The 21800-nt window shown below is 42.8% G+C and overlaps 2 protein-coding genes across 2 annotated transcripts in view; one reads left to right on the plus strand and one right to left on the minus strand.

The window, feature by feature from the left end:
- The first annotated feature begins 1927 nt into the window (after nt 1–1927).
- SLC46A2 (solute carrier family 46 member 2) lies at nt 1928–8733 on the plus strand. The gene is made up of 4 exons (XM_071580009.1): nt 1928–3308; nt 4879–4962; nt 6506–6662; nt 8105–8733. Exons 1-4 carry the CDS (start codon nt 2189–2191, stop codon nt 8160–8162), a joined length of 1419 nt encoding a protein of 472 aa, XP_071436110.1. The 5' UTR covers nt 1928–2188; the 3' UTR covers nt 8163–8733.
- A 601-nt stretch (nt 8734–9334) lies between these two features.
- SNX30 (sorting nexin family member 30) overlaps nt 9335–21800 on the minus strand; it is a 63558-nt gene continuing 51092 nt past the window's right edge. The window contains exons 8-9 of the mRNA XM_071580008.1: nt 16537–16689; nt 9335–14547 (exon numbers count right to left, since the gene is read on the minus strand). Coding sequence (XP_071436109.1) covers nt 14488–14547; nt 16537–16689 — 213 coding nt within the window. The 3' untranslated portion in view covers nt 9335–14487. The remainder of the gene's footprint in view (nt 14548–16536; nt 16690–21800) is intronic.

The raw sequence follows: 21800 nt of genomic DNA on the forward strand, positions 1-21800 counted from the left end.
TTTGTGTTTTGCAATGGAAAATATTTTAGAGTCTGGGTTAAACTCTTACTTTAGCCCTTACTCTTTTGCAATTACTGACATGGAATTATACCCTTCCACATGAACTAGTTCTACAGAGTACATTTAATATGAATGAATACACAGAATATCCTGGAAATATAGATGTAATTCATGAGATCACTAGTGGTATTTAGGACTATCCATTAGCTATCTAGGCCTGAATAGTGTCAGCTGAATAAGCCAAGCAGCCCGTATATGCAACAAAGTGTGGAGGAAAAATATCCCTTATGCAGGAGTTGAGCAGATCAACAGGCTCTCAAGCAGAGTGCCTGTAACATACCTCTGCACTCCAAGATGTCCCAAATTGAAGCTAGAATGGGGCAATGAAATTTATTTTTCCCTGTAATTCTGGTGGAAGATATAGGATTCCTGGGTGAAGCAAAATATGGCAATTGCTCTGGTTGCATTTGTTGCTTGAACTAGTCACAGGCTAATGCTTTGGGGTTTTCAGTGAGGCTGTCTGGAATTTCCATCCTCTGGAAATACTCCAAGGTTTGAAGAAAAATATTTGTCCCACTTCTGAATAAAAACTAAAGAAACTAAACACCTTTTGCAGCTCATCTGGGGAACAGAACAAAAGGCAACTGTTGGAATAATCTACATTGTATTTTACAGCTGGCTAGAAATCTTTTGGTGTGACAAAAAACCAAATTCTCTGGTGAAGGTGAAATTGTCTAGCAGCAAATCATTCTAGCAGACAATTGCCCACTCTTTTCCCTGTTAGATCTTTGGACTTCTTTCCTTAAATCGAAATATAAGCCAAAAATTATTGCAAAACCAAACAAGGAGTGCAAAAAGAAACTCTTGAGCTATGGCATTGAGTAAATGTCACCTGAATCAATAGAGAGTACAACAGATGAAGGTTTCACCATTATTTATTCAAATTAATCATTAATTTATTTTTTTAAGTAATGACCATAAATCTTCCTGGAACAGATTGTTAGCCTGTCTGTTATGATTCATTAAATCAGTACAGAATGAGACCATTGTCATTTAAGTAAGCATTTTTGAGACTGCCAAGTAAATCCTCCAAGTATTTCCTGCATCTGGGACTGCAAACATCTTCTTTGGAGCTGGCAGCCTGCTTGCACCATGTACTGTTCCAAAAGTTTTTGTGCCTCTGGCTTGCAGCACTGTCATGGCCATAGAGCCCTGTCTGAGCGGGTTGTTTCACTTACCCCTCAGGCAACAGCAAGATTGGAAGCTGACTTCAAGCTGCAAAGCTGATTGTAGAATCAGCACCTGCAGAGAAGTACGGCCCTCTTCACAAGGAGCTGGGGTTGGAAAAGGCTTGCCCATCCAAGCCTCCAGCTCAGCTGGCTGTTTACTGGGGCATAGCAGTCATCAATGCCTTTGGATAAATTGGGATTTTTCTCCTCTTGGAAATTCCCACATTGTAAGGCCAAAGAATGCAGCAGGCAGAATGCAGCCATAGGAGACAGGTTACAAAAATAGTTTTCCCTTCTAATTTATTTTTGGTGTAATTTCCTGACTGCATTATTGAAAAAACAATGACATAAGGGGCATGATGCAGCTACAGGGAAGACGGAAGCAGGTAAAAGCAAAAGAGCCAATGACATATTTATGGAGAAGAACGGAAAATGAACAGTAAGGGGAATTCACAAATTACCTGACAAATAGGCATACAGCCATCCCCTGCCCCCCATCCCCAGCCACTCTGAGAGTCCTCTGACACATGAAGGATGCCAAAAGGAGAAAAACAAACAAAAACCCACCAAACAAAGCCCCCCACAGACCACCACCCCAAACTACAGCAATTACTTGATTGGGGCATTTTCACTTCCTAATCTGTGAGAGAGAAATTCCCCTGGGTCATCTGACCTCTGTTGAAACCACACCAGGAAGAGGAGCTGTGGCAGTCAGCAAGTGCAGGGTGTTCTCCAGCTGTACAAAAGCCGCTCCTCCTGTATGCCAAAGCTCACAGCAGTGCAGGGATGAGCATACGTGCGTATACATAGCAAGGCGAGGTGCAAATATCCTTCCAGTCAGATCACCTCTTGCTCAACTCTCCGATCCTGTGCAGCCCGGCAGACCTTTTGTTTTTCCCTCTGCTGCTCGTCCCCAAACATGTCTGTAGAACAGCACTTCTGAAGAGCTGCTTCTTCCCATGCATCTCCCTGAAAACAGCTCTCTCCAAGAAGAGGCAGTGACCAGCAGCATGGTGGGAATGATAGCAATGAGGACATGGATTGAGCCGGTAGTCGCAACCTCTCAAGTGGCCAGTGCCCTCTACGACACAGCACTGCTGCTGGTGGTGAAGAACTACTACAACCAGACCAACGGCACCACTCCCTCCCATGCACTGGAAGATGCTCAGCAGAAGGCTGTCTCTAATTTTTATATCATCTACAACCTTGTTCTGGGCCTGAGCCCACTGGTGTCAGCATACAGCTTGTCCAAGGTGGGGGACAGGATACATCGGAAGATCCCCATCTGCTTCCCTCTTCTTGGTTACCTGGGCTCCAAAACACTTCTGCTCCTCTTGATCCTCCTGGGCTGGCCAATTGAGGTGATGTATGGGGCTGCTGCCCTCAATGGACTGACAGGGGGCTTCACCACACTTTGGGCAGGCATCATGGCTCTGGGATCCCTGGGGTCCTCCGAGAGCAGGAGGTCTCTGCGGCTCATCATTATTGAGCTGGTGTATGGCCTCGCTGGCTTTCTGGGAAGCATGGCATCTGGCTATCTCTTTGTTGGCTTCAGTGACCACTATCGAGAAGGCACTGTGCTGGTGTGCTGTAGCATTGCTTGCTATGCTGTCTGCCTCCTCTACAGTATTTTTGTCCTGACAGTCCCCAAGCCAGGAGGTTCCTCTCCATCCAAAGCCAAGAGTGCAGAAGTAGGTAGTCAGCTACCAACCCCCACAGGAGCAGCAGCAGCAGTCGGGAGTTCCCAACCTTCAGAGGGCAGCAGCTCCACTCCAGTATCCCCCTCAAAACTCACCATCATCCTGCTGTTTGTGGCAGCAATCCTCTATGACTTTGCCGTGGTTGGTGCAATGAATGTACTTCCACTGTTCTTGCTCAAGGAGCCTTTAAGCTGGAATGCTGTGGAGATCGGCTATGGAAATGCTGCTGGGTATGCAATCTTCATCACCAGCTTCCTAGGGGTATTTGTGTTCTCCAGATACCTCAGGGACATTACCATGATCATTATCGGAGTAGTATCGTTCAGCACCGGCATCCTCATCATGGCCTTCGTGCAGTGGACATTCCTGTTCTACACTGGTAAGTCAAACATCCACTTACACGAGCAAATGTGCCCTGAGAAAGGGGCATTTCAGTACCAGTGGAAGGGCTTTTTGCTGTGACTCACCACAGGTTTCCAAGCAGGGATTTAGGCAGACTGTGACATGAGTAATTTGCAAGAGAACATTATTATTGTCTTTTGCTCACATCTCCCATTGTACTCTTACACTCAGCACCCTACAATATCCAGAGAAGGCATATGTTCCTCCCAAGTGCACTTTAAGGTCAGTTGACTTGTAATTTTTCACTTGTTGATAGACTAGATCTGAGCAGGGGAACAATTTTCACACTAGGGGAATGGCAATTGCTGCTTACTCCCTGCACTAGCTGGACCACATCACTGTATCAATGGGAAGCACTTGCTTCTTGCGAGGTAAGGCTAAAATAGAAATAAAGTGGCAAAGGCTTCCTATTAAGCAAATGTCTTAAAATGGGATTTATTTTTATTATATGAAGGCTCTTATGGCCAATGGGAAATTCAATGACACATTAGAGCTGTTTTAGCAACTAAAATACAATGATAATATAGTTTAAAAATCTCACACTGTATATAAATGACCAAGGAACTGGTAATAATAGATAGGGTGGCATCCCATAATAAAGGAAAGGCAAGATTATTTTTGGGAGGTAACCTCTGATGGAACACAGAAAATAAAGCCCAAGATTGCATTAATTGTAGCAGAAATATCTGACAGAGTATCATGTATTGCATGGCTTTGAGGGTATGCTTCTGAAAGTAAGAAAAAGATTGAAGATAAATGGCCTGAAGTGATTTTTTTGTCTGCCCCTATAGAGAATGAGAAGTTGAAAATTAAACAAAGTTATTCTAAAGGGAAAGCTGATAGGATATTGTATTTCAGTAGTAAGCCAAGCATGGAGTGAAATTTTTAAGAGATTTTGCTTGTTTAGGATACTAGGCTGGGGAACCAAAGATAAAAAATTAAGTAAAAAAAACCCCAAGGCTTGTTTAATATCTAAACTCATCCTCATGAACATGCTGCTGTACAGTGCATAGCATGCTTATTCCCTTCATTGCAGAAGCATCTTGGTACACCAGACATGGACTAAGTCTTCACTGAGGCTGGTTCTGCTGACAGGAAAATAATTCTAGCTCCCTATAAATTTCCACACGAGAGAAAGCCTAAAAAACTGCAAGCCAGAAGTGCCAAGTTAAAAGACAATTCTAGTGTTATAAAGGTACTATTCCTGTCAAGGCTGTGTAGCACTAAGGGCCCTGCTTGCTGGACTGAAATCATCATCTTTACTATCTCAAAGGACAGTGCTATATTCCACCCCTGCTGGATGTCTGGCTGAGACCAAGAGACTGTGTCTAGTTTGGGCAAAGTACCTCTGTTAATAGGAGCAAGAGGTGGCTTATCCACCTTGGCTTGGATGAAGTGAGAACCTATTTCTTTCTGGCACTCAGGGGACAAAAAAGGTGAAGCAAAGTGCCTGAACAAGCCAGGGGTATGTAGTCTTCAAAAGCACTAGTTGTGCTGTGTGGTAAAGAGCAGGTTCTAATGATAATTACATATTCATTGCATTACAGCACGTGCAGCGATGCTCTTTGCCCTCATTCCCTTACCAACCATCAGGTCCATGTTGTCCAAGCATGTTGAAGGATCATCCTATGGTAAGTATTTTAGTTACCTTACTGATCAACAAAACCTTCAAATCCTGTCATTCAGCCTAGAGCACAAAGAGAAAGGTAAGTTACTGCTGCAGTCTGTGCTTCACATGATAATAACAGATGATACCACAAATGGGAAGGGAGGAGTAGAGAAACCTGCTGAACAAGACTGTCACATCCAATCATCTTGTCCTTGGTTGCATCATCATTTATTCACAGAATTTGCAGCACATGCTTCAAAAGATTACTTTCAGTGTGTAGGTCAAAGGCAGGGAAAATAATTGAGGTGCTACTCTAAAACACACTACTCCAGGGAAAACCAGGAGAAGCAGGACAATGAGTTGAAGCACTGTGATATTCACACCATTTCTATTTGGCTTCTTTTATTTCCAGTTTTAGGAAGGATGGATTTCTTTCACCTTTTTTTCAGTTATGTTCTCTAAACATTTCTCCAAGTGTTAGGCAAATTTTCCTGCCAGACCATGATTTAACTAAAAAGAATAATCTTTGCATAAGAATTGACCATTTTTGGAACATAGCAGCAGGAATTCTTTTCCATTAGACAATTTACTACAAAATAGTAAAATGTATTTTACACCAATGAGCCAGAATTAGACATGAGACATTTGTTCACGTAGCACCACAAGGCCCACAGCTGCTTGTATGTCCCCAAAAAATGTTCCCACACCCATCCTTCACATTCTTTTCCTCTCTCCCATAGGAAAACACCACTGCTCTATAATCAGCTCATTTCTACTGCTTGTGCTCTCTCAGTGTGCACTGTAGCAAAATCACCTACCTGCCACAAATAGCACAACTCACACCCCAATTAATCACTATTATTAATCATAATATTTTTTTTAACCTCCACCACTAGCCATATGGGTTGCACCAGATGACAGAGCAGCCCTTGCCTTCTGGTAGCAGTCTCATCTCCTTTGGTGGTGGTTGCTGGTGCTGTGGGGCTGGAGAAGGCTACCAGGGCAGCAAACTCAGCACACAGCCCTGACCTTGGTCCCAGTCTGCATCAGCAGGGCTGGGTCACTTCTTTTTCGTCCATTTACCATGACAGAAACACTTCGGAAAAAGCTGTTTCAACTAGAATTCAGTCTCTGCCTTTCTTCCACATGAAACATCATACAAATCACACACACCTCCCCATTTCAGGCATTATTATCATTTGAACCCTCTTCTGGCCTAGGGTAGAAACACACCATGACTAGTATTTCTTCTGTTCTGAAGATGTTTCTATCTCCTAGGGAGAAAGGACCACCTATTGCACAGTTTATTGCTGCTCTTTTAAGCAGTTACCTTTACATTAGACTATTTAAGCAGTTTTCCAGTTGGATCTTTTGTCCTAGGCCTAAAAGAAGGACAAATCATTTAACTGTGGTCTAGAACTCAAGCAGATACAAGCTTATGCCATCTGGTGTTTGTGAAGCAATGACTACATTGCTCTTCCACAGTTGTGATCCTGGATTTGTCAGGGAGGGACCACAGCTATTTTTTTTAATCCTCAGTAACAAACTACATTCTTGTTTTGCAGGTAAGGTGTTTGTCCTGCTGCAGCTGTCTTTAGTCACCACGGGAGTAGTGACATCTACAGTCTACAACAAGATCTATCAAAACACACTGAACTGGTACAGCGGCTTCTGCTTCATTTTGTCATTTCTAGTTGGCTGCCTGAGTCTCCTCCCCTTAAGGTAAGAAATAGGAAAGGCTTTGTTCAAAAGGACATTGTGTTTTTTTCTATGCTTCTTGATTCTAGGTCTAAAGTGTACAATATAGGTGGGAAAAAATTTTAAAAGGAAATTAATTTAAAAAGAAAAAAATGGGAGAAACAAAGAAACTTGCAGAAATGAGTTGACAAATATTTAGAAGATTCAAGGAATGAAAGTTGCAATCTAATTAGTGTTTTTTTAATCTTAGTTTTGTTTAGTGTAGTAGGAATAGCTGTAGGAGGAATATTTGGAAGAGTTTAAGAGCTGATAATCCCAGGAGACAAAGCACTCAAACAAATTTAAGTGCTTCATGCTGTGAAAATAGTAGTAAGTAGAATGAAGGAATAATCCTACATAAAGTGTTTTTTTAAAAATTCCATTACAGGTTATCACTCATTGTTATAGAAAAGACTAATCTGAGTCTCCCTCATGTTTTTCTTTCAAAAAGAACCCATTACCACAGTGAAGGAAATTGTTACTTTTCTGATCCACTGAATTTGCCCATCTGTACTGCTACAGAGTGACTGAGAAACACAGTTTCCAGTTTTAAGTCCAAACCCAGCTTAATTTGAAGAGAAAAAGCTGAAATAGCATCACCATCTACTTCTCCAGAATTTTTGAAGAATCTGTTTCCAAATCTCACCTGATCTGTCATCCCTTCCCCACAACCATTCAGTTTGTTGCATTACCAGAAACAGCAAGATTCTTTCAGTATGAAGTGCATTGTGATAATGTCAATATTTAATTCATGCAAAAAGCATATTTTCATTCAGATATAAGGCAGGTACTGGATAGGCTAATGTCTGATCCCAGGCAAAATTCTTGCCCAGCTTTGCTGTAATTTAAAAAATAACGTAGTAGAAAGTCTAAAGGCACTATGTATCCCCACTTCAGTGGTATCACTTAAAGAAAAGAAAGTGCAACACTGGGGAAAACTCTTGCATCACCACCTCTGTTTTATCCAGAGTACCAAAGGCTTTCTGGGTTTGTGGACACATCTGGTAACTGCTGCCAACAGTACTATACTAGTGTGGGAAAGGCTACTTCATACTCATCATTCCCCTGGTTCTGCTTTCCTCCTTGTATTTTCTAGACAAAAGATTTATGCACACCCCTCTCTTTAACAGGGAGTCACTGCTTACTACTCAAACGCTTTTTAACAGAGATTCCAAACAGAAGTTTGTACCATTATCAGTTCAAACACAGGCTATTAGGACTTGAAGTCAGAAATGTGACAAATGGTGCTGATGCCATTGGTTGTACACAGGAGAGGGTGGTAGTCATTAAGAGGAATCGCATCAGCACTCAGCCAGCCTCAGACAGCCCAGCAAAGTTTGAGATATAGATGGGCAGAAAGCAAACTGCAGTTTGACAAAGTAGTTTGCTAACTTTCTTATAACCTGCATTTTTCTGTTTGTTTACAGCTTTGTGGCCATCAAACAACATTCAACCACTGGCTCCCTTCAGATTCTGACTGAGTGAGAGAGGCATCTTTTGTTTTTTATCAATTCTCTGAGCTACCAAAGTGGAAGGTTTGCCAAGCACTAGTTCCCACAGTTACCAATATTATGGAAAGCATGTAATTTGTATTTCCATTCACAGCATGCCACAGCCTCTCAGTTACTAAACTTACCCAGGAAGTTTTCCTTGTTATTTCTGCAGTGCCTCATCTTGCAGAGTATGTACATTGGCTACTGCACACGAGCTGTCCTCAGAGCATTCAGCTTTTCTGTGAGGCAGAGACAACAATATAGAGTAGAAATGAAAACTGTGCTTCTAGACACATCATTCAGTTTGGAAAGGGAAGGCAGAAGATCAATTTTCCATTAGTTCCTTCTTTCATTCAGAAACCTCAGAGCAGTTCTTTGATTTGGCTGATGAAACAGGGCGCTGCAAGTCACATGCCATGTGCACACAGCCAATGTGCTGCAGAACATGAGATTAGCACAATTAATGCTACATAAAAGACCATTAAATACAGAAATACCTCCATAAAAAGATGTAAAATTAGGATACTTTTAGTAATTCCTACAATAAAGCACTCCTGAACAGATGTTCATGCCTCTGACTTCTGGGAGATTGTCGCACTATCCCTGGACAGTGTTTCAACACAGCTCACAGGACTACGACTCAGTGCTGGTGTTTCAGCTCACACCACCAGGATGCACTAATCTTGTAACATGTGAAGAACGGGTAAGAACAGCACACTACTCATACAGGCTTTATGGAAATGTAGGGACACTGATACCAGATAAATCCAAACATGAATGAGAAGTCTGACATGCCTCACAAGGATGTGTCTGCTTACATGCTAACTGAACTAAGAAGGATTAAGTGGCTTCCAGGGTCCTGGACTAAGTGAAAAGCCCTTCAGTAACTGAAATGATCTGGAGGCAAATCAGACAGCTTCAGTTCAAGCCAAGGATCCAGCAAACAGAAGCTGGTTGTTCTGAGGAAGTTGCTGCCACCTGGTGCCCCTCACGCACACTCTTGCAATCTTTGTTCACCTTCACACTTCACTTTCAATACCAGATGTAATGCAGCAACAGACGACTTCTTGTTAAATCAGCTGTGGAACAAGATTTAAGGGGAAGGGTATTTCTGCAGTAAGGTAGTGAGCTGCTCAACAAAATAAGCACACATAATTTCAGTGGTGAAGGCTGCAAAAAATGAAACTTTATTCTAAGTAAAGAAGTCCTTTTTTAATACATTTATTGGTCCATTCCATTAAATTAATTGAGGTAAACAAATGGTGCATTTTTAAAAAATGTACACACTAATAGAGAATTACAAACAGTTTAACCTCAAAACATTTTTCTCCTTCAATACTAGTTCCATAGTAAACAATGCACAAAGTATATTTATACAGAGATATATGAAAGGGTATAGAAACATGCCAGCACCAGAAGGCAAGACAACATTTCCTAGCCTGCGGGTCTGAACAAGAACAGAGTTGCCAGATTTGATCAAGTGCAGGAAACAAAAGCCTCCTTCCCATTTTTATATTGTGTACTAGCTAATTCACACAGAAACATGTCTTTTCACAGCTTTCATTTTGTTTTTTAATGGTATGAACAGTGACTCTAGTTCTGGTGAATTGATTTACAGAGGCTGAAATCAGAGGAGTTTGGACAATGAGCCAGCACCATTTTGGTGCCCAGCACTGACACTTCCAACACAATGTGTGAGGCTCACAGCCAGCTTACCTTCACCTGCATGGCCCAACTCTCCAGACCTTAAGGAGGGACAGAGGGATGCAGGCACAGAGGAAATGAGAACAAGGACAGTGCTTCTTTATATTTGTGTACTACAGACAAAAGCCCTTTGGCTCTTTGTTATTGTAAGACAGCAACCTGTCTCCCCATGCAGGGTGAATGTGGCACTGGCCCCAGCACTGCTGCTTGATCTGAAGGTACAGATATATACTCAGCAGCAGCAGAGTCGCTTCAAAGCACAGAATACCAAGACCTTCAAAGTAGTCTAAGACAGTCACGAGCCTTTACTGTTTCAGCATGCCACTTACTTAAGAGTGATCTACTTCTACCTCTTTGGAAAGTGCATTATTTTCTGCACAAATACTGTGCCTTAGGCATGCAGACTTAAAACTTGTCCAGCTCATTACTAAGTATTTGTCCAAGTCAGGTACCTCAGCAAGACTCCAAAGTGCTAAGCACAGAAATAAGCATTGCCACTCTAGCCTGTAAAATTGGTTAAACAGCACTCCCGAAAAGTTTTAAATGCAACATTCAGTCTGCAGAAGGCAAGTTTTTCCTGTGATCCCCAGTTGTACTTCACAAAACAAGCAAAAATAACCTGACAAGTAGTAGCAACTCCCCTGTCTTTCCCTACGTATTGGTTGTTGTAGTAAAAGTTAATATACTAGAGGAGAGACTCTTCTACCTTCAGAATTTAAGACAACTGAACATCTAAAGAGCTAGTTTAGCCTACACAATTTTGCTCAGAAGTTATCAGCACCAGGATTTTAAGCAGTATGCAACATTAGTCATAACCCTATCTAGTTAAATTGTGCAAGTTTTAACAAAAGCATGGCTCCTGCTAAAACACTGAACAGTTCCTGCTGGTCTGGGAGGAATTCTTTTGTACACTGGCATCTGCAGGACATCTGAAGCAAAATGCATCATGAACAGGTTATGCAGAGCCACTGCTGCAAGGCTACTGCACAGAGCTGTCTCTGCCTCTCATGCTTTGTGGATGTTTCTTTCTACCACTTATCCCACTACCTATCCTTAGCACAAGTGTTAGCACAAGAATAATCCAAATAGACTTCAGTGAAGAATCCATAGGTTGTTTTTTTTTAATACAATTCACATCAGAATAGTTTGTGTCTTTAGGGCTACACCTATTACTTTCTCATTTTTCATTATGTACCTGAAAAAGTCATGATGTTTTAACCTCTGTATTTATTGCAAGATTTAGAGCCTGGTAAAGATACACATGAACAATGCATGGTCCATAACTGAGCACAGAAACAAGTGCTTGTTTAATTGTGTTGATGCCACTTAAGGGAAGAAACAAAATTCCACAAATTACACAATAACTAGGACAGCAGTGAATTACGTAACCTCCGAGAGGGACTTCAGCCTGGCTGTGGATTATGAGAAAAACTGGGCTAATTTAAGGACTGCTGAAAAACCCCTATGTTATATAGGCTCACAAAAAGGGTGCCAATTACTTTTGATGTAATTTTGGTGCATGTGCAGAGGGTGATCTAAGTGATTTAACACTCAGGAAGTTACTCAAAGATGAATATCCTGCACTACTTCTGCTTCTCTTTACCAATATTTCTTCTCTCACAAATGTTTGGGCCATCCAAAGTAAAGACCCATAATCCCTGTAATAATTACAGGGTAACCTGTCAAGAGTTTCACTAACAGTTCAAGTCTCAACCTCCAACAGCAGTTATGTGATGCTTTACAAGTGTCACTCTGTACATCTTATAGGAATTTCCTGCAGCTTTTGTAGTTCTCCTAATTGGCATGTTTGGCTGCCCAAAAAATCACAGTCAGGATCCTGCCCACACCTTACAGCCTCTCCCACAGTTACTCAGTGGTTTACAACAGCTCTTCATAAAAAGAGACCACTCCATAGCTCATAGGAGCTGAGATCCACTACTATACACCCTTCTTACACTGCAGCAATTCTTCTAGAGGGCTTCTCCATTGAATGTGAAGTTTTACTTCCCTTGTATAAGCTTAAGATGTTTTGGTGTTTCAGACCATGTAATATACCCTGCTAATGGCCACTGTCTGAGCTCCATGTTCAAGCCTCTCCTCCAAATTAATTCGCAGTTGCCAAACAGCCATGTACTCCAAAAGGGAAGTGCAAAGTGTACCTGCCTTTCCAGCAATTTTGCCAGAAAGGGAGTGTCTGAAATCAAAACATGCTTTTGGTGAGGACTAGTCTAAAAACCATACCACAGATTCAGTGGCATCAGATGGAATAAAATTCAAGCCGATCTTCAACAGCTCCCACCTCAACGGTTACACTTGATTTGAATTTCACTTCACTTGGGTGTTCTCCACTGTCCATTATGCTTCTCATGAACAGCTGTGATGTTAACTGCTAAATTCCCTAGAACCAACATCCACTTCAGTCTGACATAAAGCTAAGTGGGAACAGGACCTCAGTGTTGTAAGGCATCAGATGAAACCACCTGCAGGGAAACCCCACCAACCTTTACTCATATTTTGCTGGTTGGTTTTTTGTTTGTTTTTTTTTAAGTAAGATGGAGGGAAGACTGACTAAATATTAGTTCAAATTTTATTTTGCTTGACTCCCAGTGATGTTGTAGAGTCAACTACAAAATTCCATTTACTACACAGGAACCAACACCAAAAGCATGTTGATCTCTGTTTGTGGAAAACAGGGAAGACTGTAACCCTGAAGGTCAGACTGCTCCATAGTATGCAAGTGCTTATTCTAGAAGGAAAGATTGCTTCAAGAGTAGTCCACTTTTCTGAAACTAACAGCAACTTAAAGCAGAGCTTTCATTTACATCAAATAAGTGTATATTGATAAACAGAGTTTAAAAGAAGCATAGTTTGTTTACTACCACAGAGTTGTCAGTGAAGGCTGAATCAAAAAGGAAGACCTCTTAAAATGTCTTAAACTTGACTTTTTCACACAGAGAGCACCATGTCATTAGCCTGACAGCTACCACAGTACTGCAATAACTCACCTTGAGAGTTGCTATAAAGCTGCCAAGCTGAGTAGGGTGGCTGCAGCTTCACTTGGTGTTTATGAAGGGACAAATTCAAAACCACACTAGTGCCTGGTACGTTGTCACAGGAGAACATAGAAGTTGCACATACTCAAGATTACTGCTCAGATTCTTTGAAAGAATGTTTCCAGAGGTCAAGCAATCACTCAAATTTAGCAGTAAAAGCACTGACTTATTTATTACCCCAAATCCCAATATTACACTGATACAAGCTATCCCCCTCACTTAGGATGGTTAAAAAGGATTTATCTGCATGCTGTTAAACCAAGATTCTAGTACCCTGGGAGTCACATCAGGATTCCTAGGGCCACTAACACCAAATAGGCATATACTTGTGGTTGGACTGCAAGAGAAAGAAGAAAAAAGGGACTTGCAGAAGCAGTTAACATTTCTAAAGGACAATACAAACTACTAAGAAAATAGATCTGTACCAAAAGTAGTCTTAAAAGACTTTCCGCATGGTTCAGCAGAGACAGGTATGAACACTATGTGTACCTAACCAGGTACCCATCTACCACCCACCAACCCATTTAAGGCAACTTTCACACACACTGATGCTTGGTGGAAGCAAGCATTTGACACTTTTTGGCTTTTGGCTGCTGCAAAAAAACACATGGGGAGAGGAAGCAGAGTTCTACCTTTACTACAGTAGGCATCTTCAGTGACCAAGCCTAAAGTGGCTCTAGTAAAACCCATATTTAAAGCATGGCATAAAAGAATTGCACCATGCACCTTCTGGAGCTAGCTTTACAAAAGTTAAAGACTCATACTTCCTCCACCGTTCCCATAACCCCTGAAAGGCTGCTGTTCAGCTCATTCCCACAGCTAGGCTGACTCCAATCCCCAAGTCAGTCACAGGTACACTTCAGCCAACTGACATTACTTCATAATCACCAAGGTAAACAAAGATACTCAGTATGAACCAACAGCATGCCACACTCAAAAAAACCACAGTTCATGCACCACAGGCTATCTGCAGCTGGTGTTGGTATGTTCTAAGACCAGACCAACACCCAAACAGAAAAGTCTCCAGAGAGCATTTTATCCAGACAGAGCATATGGGTGGTAGCAAAACAGAAAATATTCTTTCCCAGCATTTCCCTGTCCACTCAGAAAAAAAAAAGGATAAGGATTGATTAGGGAGTATTGTATCACAGAAACAATATTTTTTTTCTTTTTTAGCAAATAAAACAGAATGGTCATAAAGATGTCATTTGGCACCTTGCAGTAGAGTTTTATTTTCATCTTTTTAGTGTTCCACTCATAAGTTCCTTCCAGACAAGAGAGGTAAGTTTTATCAAGATCCCCATGCACTTTTGCTACAAAACCCCAATCACTCCATAGGATAACGAAGGAACCATTCCAGATAACTCAAAAAGATGAAACATACCGCAGTTTAAACACAAAAATAGAGGAAAAAAAATTCAAATAGTTTTTCAGAGTGTCTGTTCCAGCCTAAGTGCAGCTGTAACTTCAGTTAATTTGACAAAAAGAGTCCTTCATACAGTTCCAGTATGTTTAGTGGTACTGGGCATAGAAGTGCTAGACTGTCCATGAAGGTACTTCTTATTTGGTCCCCGGCTTGTCTTGCAATAGTGGTATAATTGACTCCCACGCCGTAAGGCACTGAAGAAAGAAATAAAGATTTTAAAAATGGGGTTTATATCAGTTCTTGTAACTTCTCACTGACCCTTCCAGATCAACAGAATGTAAGCTGAAGAAAAGCTATCTGGGTCTTCACACATTAGTACAGAAGTGAATAAAAACACCAAAATCTCAAACAGCAAAAAAATGTTGGGGTAGCTGCACCTTCCAAATAAATTAAACAAATTCACATTTTCCAAAGTCATCAGTGGCCCAAACCATTAAAAATCATCAGAACACCTAGGATTTCCAAATACCAATCTAGATTCTTCTAAACTGAAGAACACTACAACTTTCAGCTACGCAGACAAAACTGTGTCTAGCAAAAATGTTTATCTTTGTAGTGTGACTGGGACAGAACAGCAGATACAGACTACCTCCAGCAAACTTATTTGGAAAATAAAATGCATTTATAGAAGGTAATTCTGAGACACAGTGTATTCCATTAGAGCTCTGGGACTTGACTTCACTGAATGATGAACTGGTAGTGCCTGGTATAGTAAACTCTAAGTGGTTATTAGAAAGTCACTCCAGGCTTTGGAGTCTTGTGCCCAGACATGCATATGTAAATCCAGTCCTTGTACTGTGTCATTACTGTCTTTCAATCTCAAAGCCCAGAAGTCAAACTGGACAAATGTAGATCATGGAATCCATATTATTAAATGCTAGGAATGGGTAAACTCATCACCAGCTCTTATATCCACAAATCCCTGTTATGAGACATCTTCCTTCTAACCTTGCTGACTGTACTGCAGGTGAGTAGTTATTTCTAGTTGTGTACCCTGAAGGACTACACACTTTCCTACCAAAGAAGCTTCCTTGCTAATTGATATCCCCCTCCACAGCAGCCTTAGAGACCACGGTGAAGGAAGTTCTGTGGGACCAGTTATGAACTACTGACATGACCGACAGTGGAAGGGGAAAAGATACTGCATACTAATATTACACAGAGAGGTAACCTAGCACAGGAAGACGCTTGTGAAGTAGATGTAGGAAAAAACGAAAGGCAAGATGAAGTATGTTGCTATGCATAAGCCTAGTAGCATTTAATATGTCCTAAATATTTAATATACCTGAAGGGGACTTACACAATTGCTGAAAGAGAGCAGGTTTACAGATGATTAGGAAGAAATTCTTTACTACTAGGATAAGGAAACACTTGAGCAGGTTGCCCAAAGAAACTATGGAGGCTCCATGTCTGCAAGTGTTTTAGTTCAGGCTGCATGGGGCTCTGAGTCACCTGATCTATCTCAGGTGGTTGAAACGAGGTATCTCTAAGGTCCCTTCAAAATAATTTTACAATTTTATGATATCAGCCACTGCAGTGGGCTGCACTGTTCCAGCATGAAGGAAAACTAGGCTGGTAGCATCAGCAGTTAAATGTCAAGGCCCTTTCACTTCAAAATAAAAATATCTGACACCGAATCTCAGGTACACATGCACCAACTGAAAAAAGGCAGAGGAACCTGACTAGTTATTTTCAGGACTAGTGTACAAAAGACTGAACTAAGCACAAAGGGATAGATTAAAATAACATATATACCAGGTGTAATCTATATATGAGTCCATGGATGTGCATTAATTCATGTAGTTTTGTTCATGAAAGGCAGAATCAGAAGATTTTTCTACTCCCATTGCAATATGCAATTTTGGTCTTTTCCATCACCACTACTGCTGCTCAGTATTTGTTCAATTCAAGAGAGCAAAACAGACAAGCATGCACAATGAAATGCTGTTACAGGGCTGACTTGCCAAAGACTACTAGTCCCCCAGAGATGACTTGACCATGACTAGCACTCATTAGATTACATTAAGCTGATGACAAAGAGCAGCTTCCACAGCACTAGAGAACTGATTTAGATCTCTAATATTGTCTTCAAGACAGTATGAAGATTTCCTGAAAAATTATTACCACCTGAGATGAAAATAAACTACTCTTATTTGTGCCAATGCTCCAACAGTGACACATACCTTCTCGTAGTACTGGATGTTTTTATCTGCCATCCCCATGAGCAGCTGCCTGAAGTCCTGTCTTTTGCTGTTCTGCCATCTCTCCATATCTGCTTTCAGGTCAGCATTGAAACATTCTACTCGGTCTTGACATTTCTCAACATCTGTGGGTACCTGCAGCAAAAGAAATGAACATTAAAACTGTTGCACAGAGTGCTAGATTGCTGAAATAGCTCAGACCTTACTGAGCAAAACCACAGAAAAAAGGGTAAGTTCATAGGGAGTTACTCAGAATAAACTCAGTTATGATTGCATGGAGACAAGCCACATTTCTGAACTAGAGAGGATACGAGATTGCTTAATTTATTCTTTGCTGTTTGAGGTGCTGAGCAATGCAGGAATCACTTGCTAGAGGTACATGGAGCATCAAAACATTTTGGTGTGAGTGCTGGGTTCCTACATTCAGTTCCAACTGCTCAAACCGAGCAGCTTGGCTACAACTCAACAGCAAACCTTACTCTTTCCCATTTACAGCTGCACTAGGCATTTCCCAATTTCATCAACCATGGCTAGGCTTCGCGAACGAAGATTTGAGAAGGGCACTACCCACGCTTGCTGCAAGCGTGCTGGTGGCTAAAAAGGCCGATACGGGATAGGCAGGTCCGGTCACAAAAGGCACAGTGGAATGTCTCCCTAGGTGACACTGGCAAGGAACGGTTCTTTCTGCGTTGTCTTTTCTCCTCCAGACTGACTCTCCGTGCATTCTCAAAGGAAGCAGCAGCGTCGTGAACGGTGTGTCTCCATGAATCCCGATTGGAGGCCAGAGTGGACCATTGGTGGCAGTCAATATGGCCAAGGCTGAAGTGTTGTTTCAGGGAGCCCTTGTAGCTCTTCTTCAGGGCTCCTCTCTTGCGGCAGCCGGTGGCGAGTTCACCATAGAGCACAATCTTCGGAAGGCGGTGATCCTCCATCCTGGAGACGTGCCCTGCCCAGCGCAGCTGCGTTCTCATCAGCATGGCCTTGATACTGCTGACCCCTGCCTGTTCAAGAACAGACACATTAGTCACGTAATCAGACTAGTGGATGTTTAGGATTGAATGGAGGCAGCGCTGATGGAAGCGTTCGAGAAGCCGCAGGTGGTGGCGGTAGATGACTCAGGATTCAGACCCATATAAAACAGTAGATAGTACAATGGCTCTGTAGACACTGATCTTTGTACTTTTCTTCAGGTGTTTATTGGACCAGACTCTTTTATGGAGTTTTCTGAAGGCTTTGTATGCCTTTGCCAGCCTGTTGTCTATCTCTTTTGTCGATCTTACCGTCTGAGGAAATGATACTTCCCAGATAGGTGAACTGCTGGACTGACTTAAGCTCTGAATTGCCTATGGTGATGTGAGGATGATGGAAGACTTCTTGAGGTGCAGGTTGGTAGAGAACTTCCATCTTCTTCAGGCTAACTTCCAGCCCAAAAAGCTCAGCAGCCTCTGCAAAGCAGGATGTTAAGCGCTGCAGAGCTGCTTCTGTGTGAGCAACAAAGGTGGCATCACCAGCAAAAAGCAGCTCACGGACAAGGTGATTCAGGGTCTTGGTGTGGGCCTTCAGTCGCCTTAGGTTGAATAGGCTTCCATTGGTACGATATCGGATGTAGATGCCGTTTTCTTCATCGAGGTCTGCTGCGGCTCTTTGGAGCATCATGCTGAAGACGATTGTGAATAGAGTTGGTGCAAGAACGCAACCTTGTTTCACACCATTGGTTATTGGAAAGGGCTCAGAGAGTGCATCGCCATATCTGACTTGTCCACGCTGATCCTCATGTAGCAGGATGATCATTTTGAGGAACCTGGGGGGACATCCTAAACATTCCAAGATCTGCCACAGGCCTTTTCTGCTCACAGTGTCAAAAGCTTTGGTGAGGTCAACAATGGTTACATAGAGACCTTTGTTCTGTTCCCTGCACTTCTCTTGCAGTTGTCTGAGAACAAACACCATGTCTGTGGTGCTCCTATTGGCTCTAAAACCACACTGGCTTTCAGGTAGAAGATCTTCTGCAATAGTGGGTACTAATCTGTTCAGAAGTATTCTTGCAAGGATTTTACCAGCAATGGAGAGCAAAGTAATACCTCGGTAATTTGAGCAGTCTGATTTTTCTCCTTTCTTCTTGTACAGGGTGATAATGACTGCATCATGGAGATCTGGCGGTAGTTCCCCTTGTTCCCTGCAACGCGCAACAAGCTCGTGGAATTTGGCGTGGAGTGCTTGACCTCCATGCTTCCAGATTTCAGGTGGAATTCCATCAACCCCAGCTGCCTTGCCAGTTTTCACCTGTTGTATGGCCTTGAGTATCTCTCCCATAGGAGGGGCTGCATGCAATTCATGTTTCACCGGTTGTCGTGTAATGTGCTGAATTGCTGAGCCTTGGACTACACGGTTGGCATTGAACAGAGTCTGAAAGTGCTGAGACCATCGGTTCAGGATGGAGGTTTTATCTGTTAGAAGCAGTTGACCATCTGCACTGAGTAGGGGGCTTTGAACCTGGTGAGCGGGTCCGTACACTGCTTTCAGGGCCTCATAGAATCCTCTTTGGTTACCCAAATCTGTGCATAGTTGTGTCTTTTCTGCTAGGTCGAGCCACCATTTGTTCTGGACGTCTCGAAGTTTCTGTTGGAGCTTACTGCATGCAAGACGAAAGGCAGCTTTTTTTTATATGGCAAGATGGCTGAGCAAGGTGTGCTTGGTGAGCAGTTCTCTTCTTCTTCAGCAATTCCTGGATCTCTTGATTGTTCTCATCAAACCAGTCTTTGTTTTTCTTGGAAGAGAACCCTAGGGACTCTTCAGAGGACTGCAAGATGCAACTTTTAATATGCCAAAGCGCTTCAGGAGAGGGATCTATGGGATTATCTTTAAGTCTAGTTTGAAGGTTTCCCTGGAAGCTGTCTCTCACTGTGGCTGCTTGAAGATTGCTGACTTGGAGCCTCCTCCTTGGAATGCCGCCTCTCTTAGGTTTGGGCTTGAAGTGGAGGTTAAGTTTGCAGCGCACAAGGCGGTGGTCTGTTTGACATTCTGCACTCGGCATCACTCGAGTATGACGGACATCACTGACATTTCTCTGTTGTACTAAGATATAGTCAATGAGGTGCCAGTGCTTGGATCGAGGATGCATCCAGGTTGTCTTCAGGCTATCTTTCTGTTGAAAGATAGTGTTGGTGATGGTGAGCTGCCGTTCTGCACAAAACTCTAGCAGGAGGCGTCCGTTGTCGTTGCAGTTTCCAACGCCATGCTTGCCCAGGACTCCTTTCCAGGCTTCAGGATTCTTACCTACTCTGGCGTTGAAGTCACTAAGGATTATGATCTTATCATCTGCAGGAACATTTTGGGTGAGGCGGCGCAAGTCTGTGTAGAATTTGTCTTTTTCCGCTGGGTCAGCTTGGAGAGTTGGGGCATATACGCTAAGAAGAACAACATGTTGCTTGTTGTTTAGAGGGAGGCGTAAGGACATAATGCGATCGGAATGACCTGTCGGCAGATTTTCAAGTTTGGAGGCAATGGAGTTTTTAATCATGAAGCCAACTCCTGAAAGGTGTCTTTCGGTTTTGGGTTTGCCTGACCAGTAGAGTGTGTAGCCAGCTCCATGTTCTTTAGGGCTGCCTTCCTCATGAAGACGAACTTCACTGAGAGCAGCAATGTCAATCTTGAGCCGTGACAGTTCGTGGGCAATTAGAGCAGAACGACGCTCAGGACGTCCACTATCCCCAGTATCAAGCATGGTTCTGATGTTCCAACATGCGAGTGTTAGTTTGAACACACCTTTGCAGGCAGGTGTATGCCTTTGAAATCTCTTTGTTTTTGTTTGACCGCATGGAAGATGCCGTTTGGCTGCGGTTATCCAACCGGGTGTGGAGATGAGCTTTGTTTAGGCCACCTTTGCTAGGCCCCTCTCCGTGTGGAGCAAGCAGTGCTGTCCCTAAAAAAGGCTGCTTGGTCATTCAGGATGCTGCTGCAAGAGACTGTCATCTCCGGGATCAAGTCTCTAATGACCCATATCCTGAACCGCCTGCATGCAGGGTTGGGTCTGCGGCTTCCAGCTGCTTCCTATCACCTGCCGTTTTCGACCCTCACCTGTCGCTACAGGGCTTTGCAATGTGGGTGAACCCTTCAAGCCTGCGCAATGGATTTTTTAGGTGAGGCACAGCGTGCGCAGAACTGGCCCCATCCTTTACTCCTGAGGTTCATCTGCCACGGCCTAGCGAGCTTGGACGGTGACAGCGAATACCTCAGGACGTAGGTTTGGTTAGAGTATCCTTCTCTTAGATGGATGGCCTTACAGGGCTAAACGAGCTCTATCTGCCTGGGTTTGGGGTTAGAGTTGTCCTTCTCCTAGGATGTTTGCCAGACGGCTAGCGAGCCCATCCTGCCCGTGAACACACTTTGTCTGACCCTTCAGCTGAGACCTGTCTGGCATGGGAGACCCTACCGGCGGCACAAACCACCTCCAGCATAGCTCTCAACCTCATGAGGGCACGCAAGCTTCTCCCCCGTGACAAGGGGGTGTCCCCGGAGAAGATTTCCCAATTTACACCAGTGTGTATAACATAACAAACATTTAGGTTTGTCCAAAAAGCTGGATGGGAGAATTCCATGTTCTCTCTCAACAGCTGGAGAATAAAATTCCTAAGCCTTTTGTTTCTAGCTTCCACTTTTAACCTTACAGGCTGCCTGAACAAAATTTAACTGAAAAGCACCCATGATCATCACCCTGGATTGGCTCATAGACCTTTGGGCTCAACACTGAGCATGCAATCATACAACAGCAATGAGAAACATGTTGAAGGACAGCCTGCTGCAAGCTGGGTAGAGATTTAAACAATACAGATTTATCACAGCAGTCACTGGTCCAATATGCATGCACCTCAGATCACCTAAGTTGGTGTTCTTTGCTTGTGTTTTAACTAACATCATGTATAACAACACCAAGCAAATACAGGCGTTTATGGCTTTCCTTCTTCAAGCAGGAAAGCCATAAACACCTTTCTCTCCCTTCTCCTTATGCATCATCCAAACAGAAAGGAATCTTGTAAGGCCATGCAGACTAAGCCCATGATCTCAGAAGGGGAAAGTCCTAAATACTGGTACCAATGACAGTACCAGTATTACTGGTACTGGAAGCTGTGTCTTGCACAAAAGCAAAAGGCAGAATGAACATTTGCAGAACTTTTTTTGTGATTCCTGTCATACTTGAAGCCTTCTGTAAATTCCCCTTTTCTCTGAGTGGCATTAGAGAAGGAAGA

The sequence above is a fragment of the Pithys albifrons genome, chromosome Z (genome assembly GCF_047495875.1).
Source record: "Pithys albifrons albifrons isolate INPA30051 chromosome Z, PitAlb_v1, whole genome shotgun sequence".
In the NCBI taxonomy this organism is placed as follows: Eukaryota; Metazoa; Chordata; class Aves; order Passeriformes; family Thamnophilidae; genus Pithys; species Pithys albifrons.

Excerpts from the sequence above, each read along its gene's own strand:
- SLC46A2 (XM_071580009.1), top strand. The coding sequence starts at position 2,189 with ATGCATCTCCCTGAAAACAGCTCTCTCCAAGAAGAGGCAGTGACCAGC. Across the intron at positions 3,309-4,878 it reads GACATTCCTGTTCTACACTG|CACGTGCAGCGATGCTCTTT; the intron begins GTAAGTCAAACA and ends ATTGCATTACAG. Across the intron at positions 6,663-8,104 it reads CTGAGTCTCCTCCCCTTAAG|CTTTGTGGCCATCAAACAAC; the intron begins GTAAGAAATAGG and ends GTTTGTTTACAG.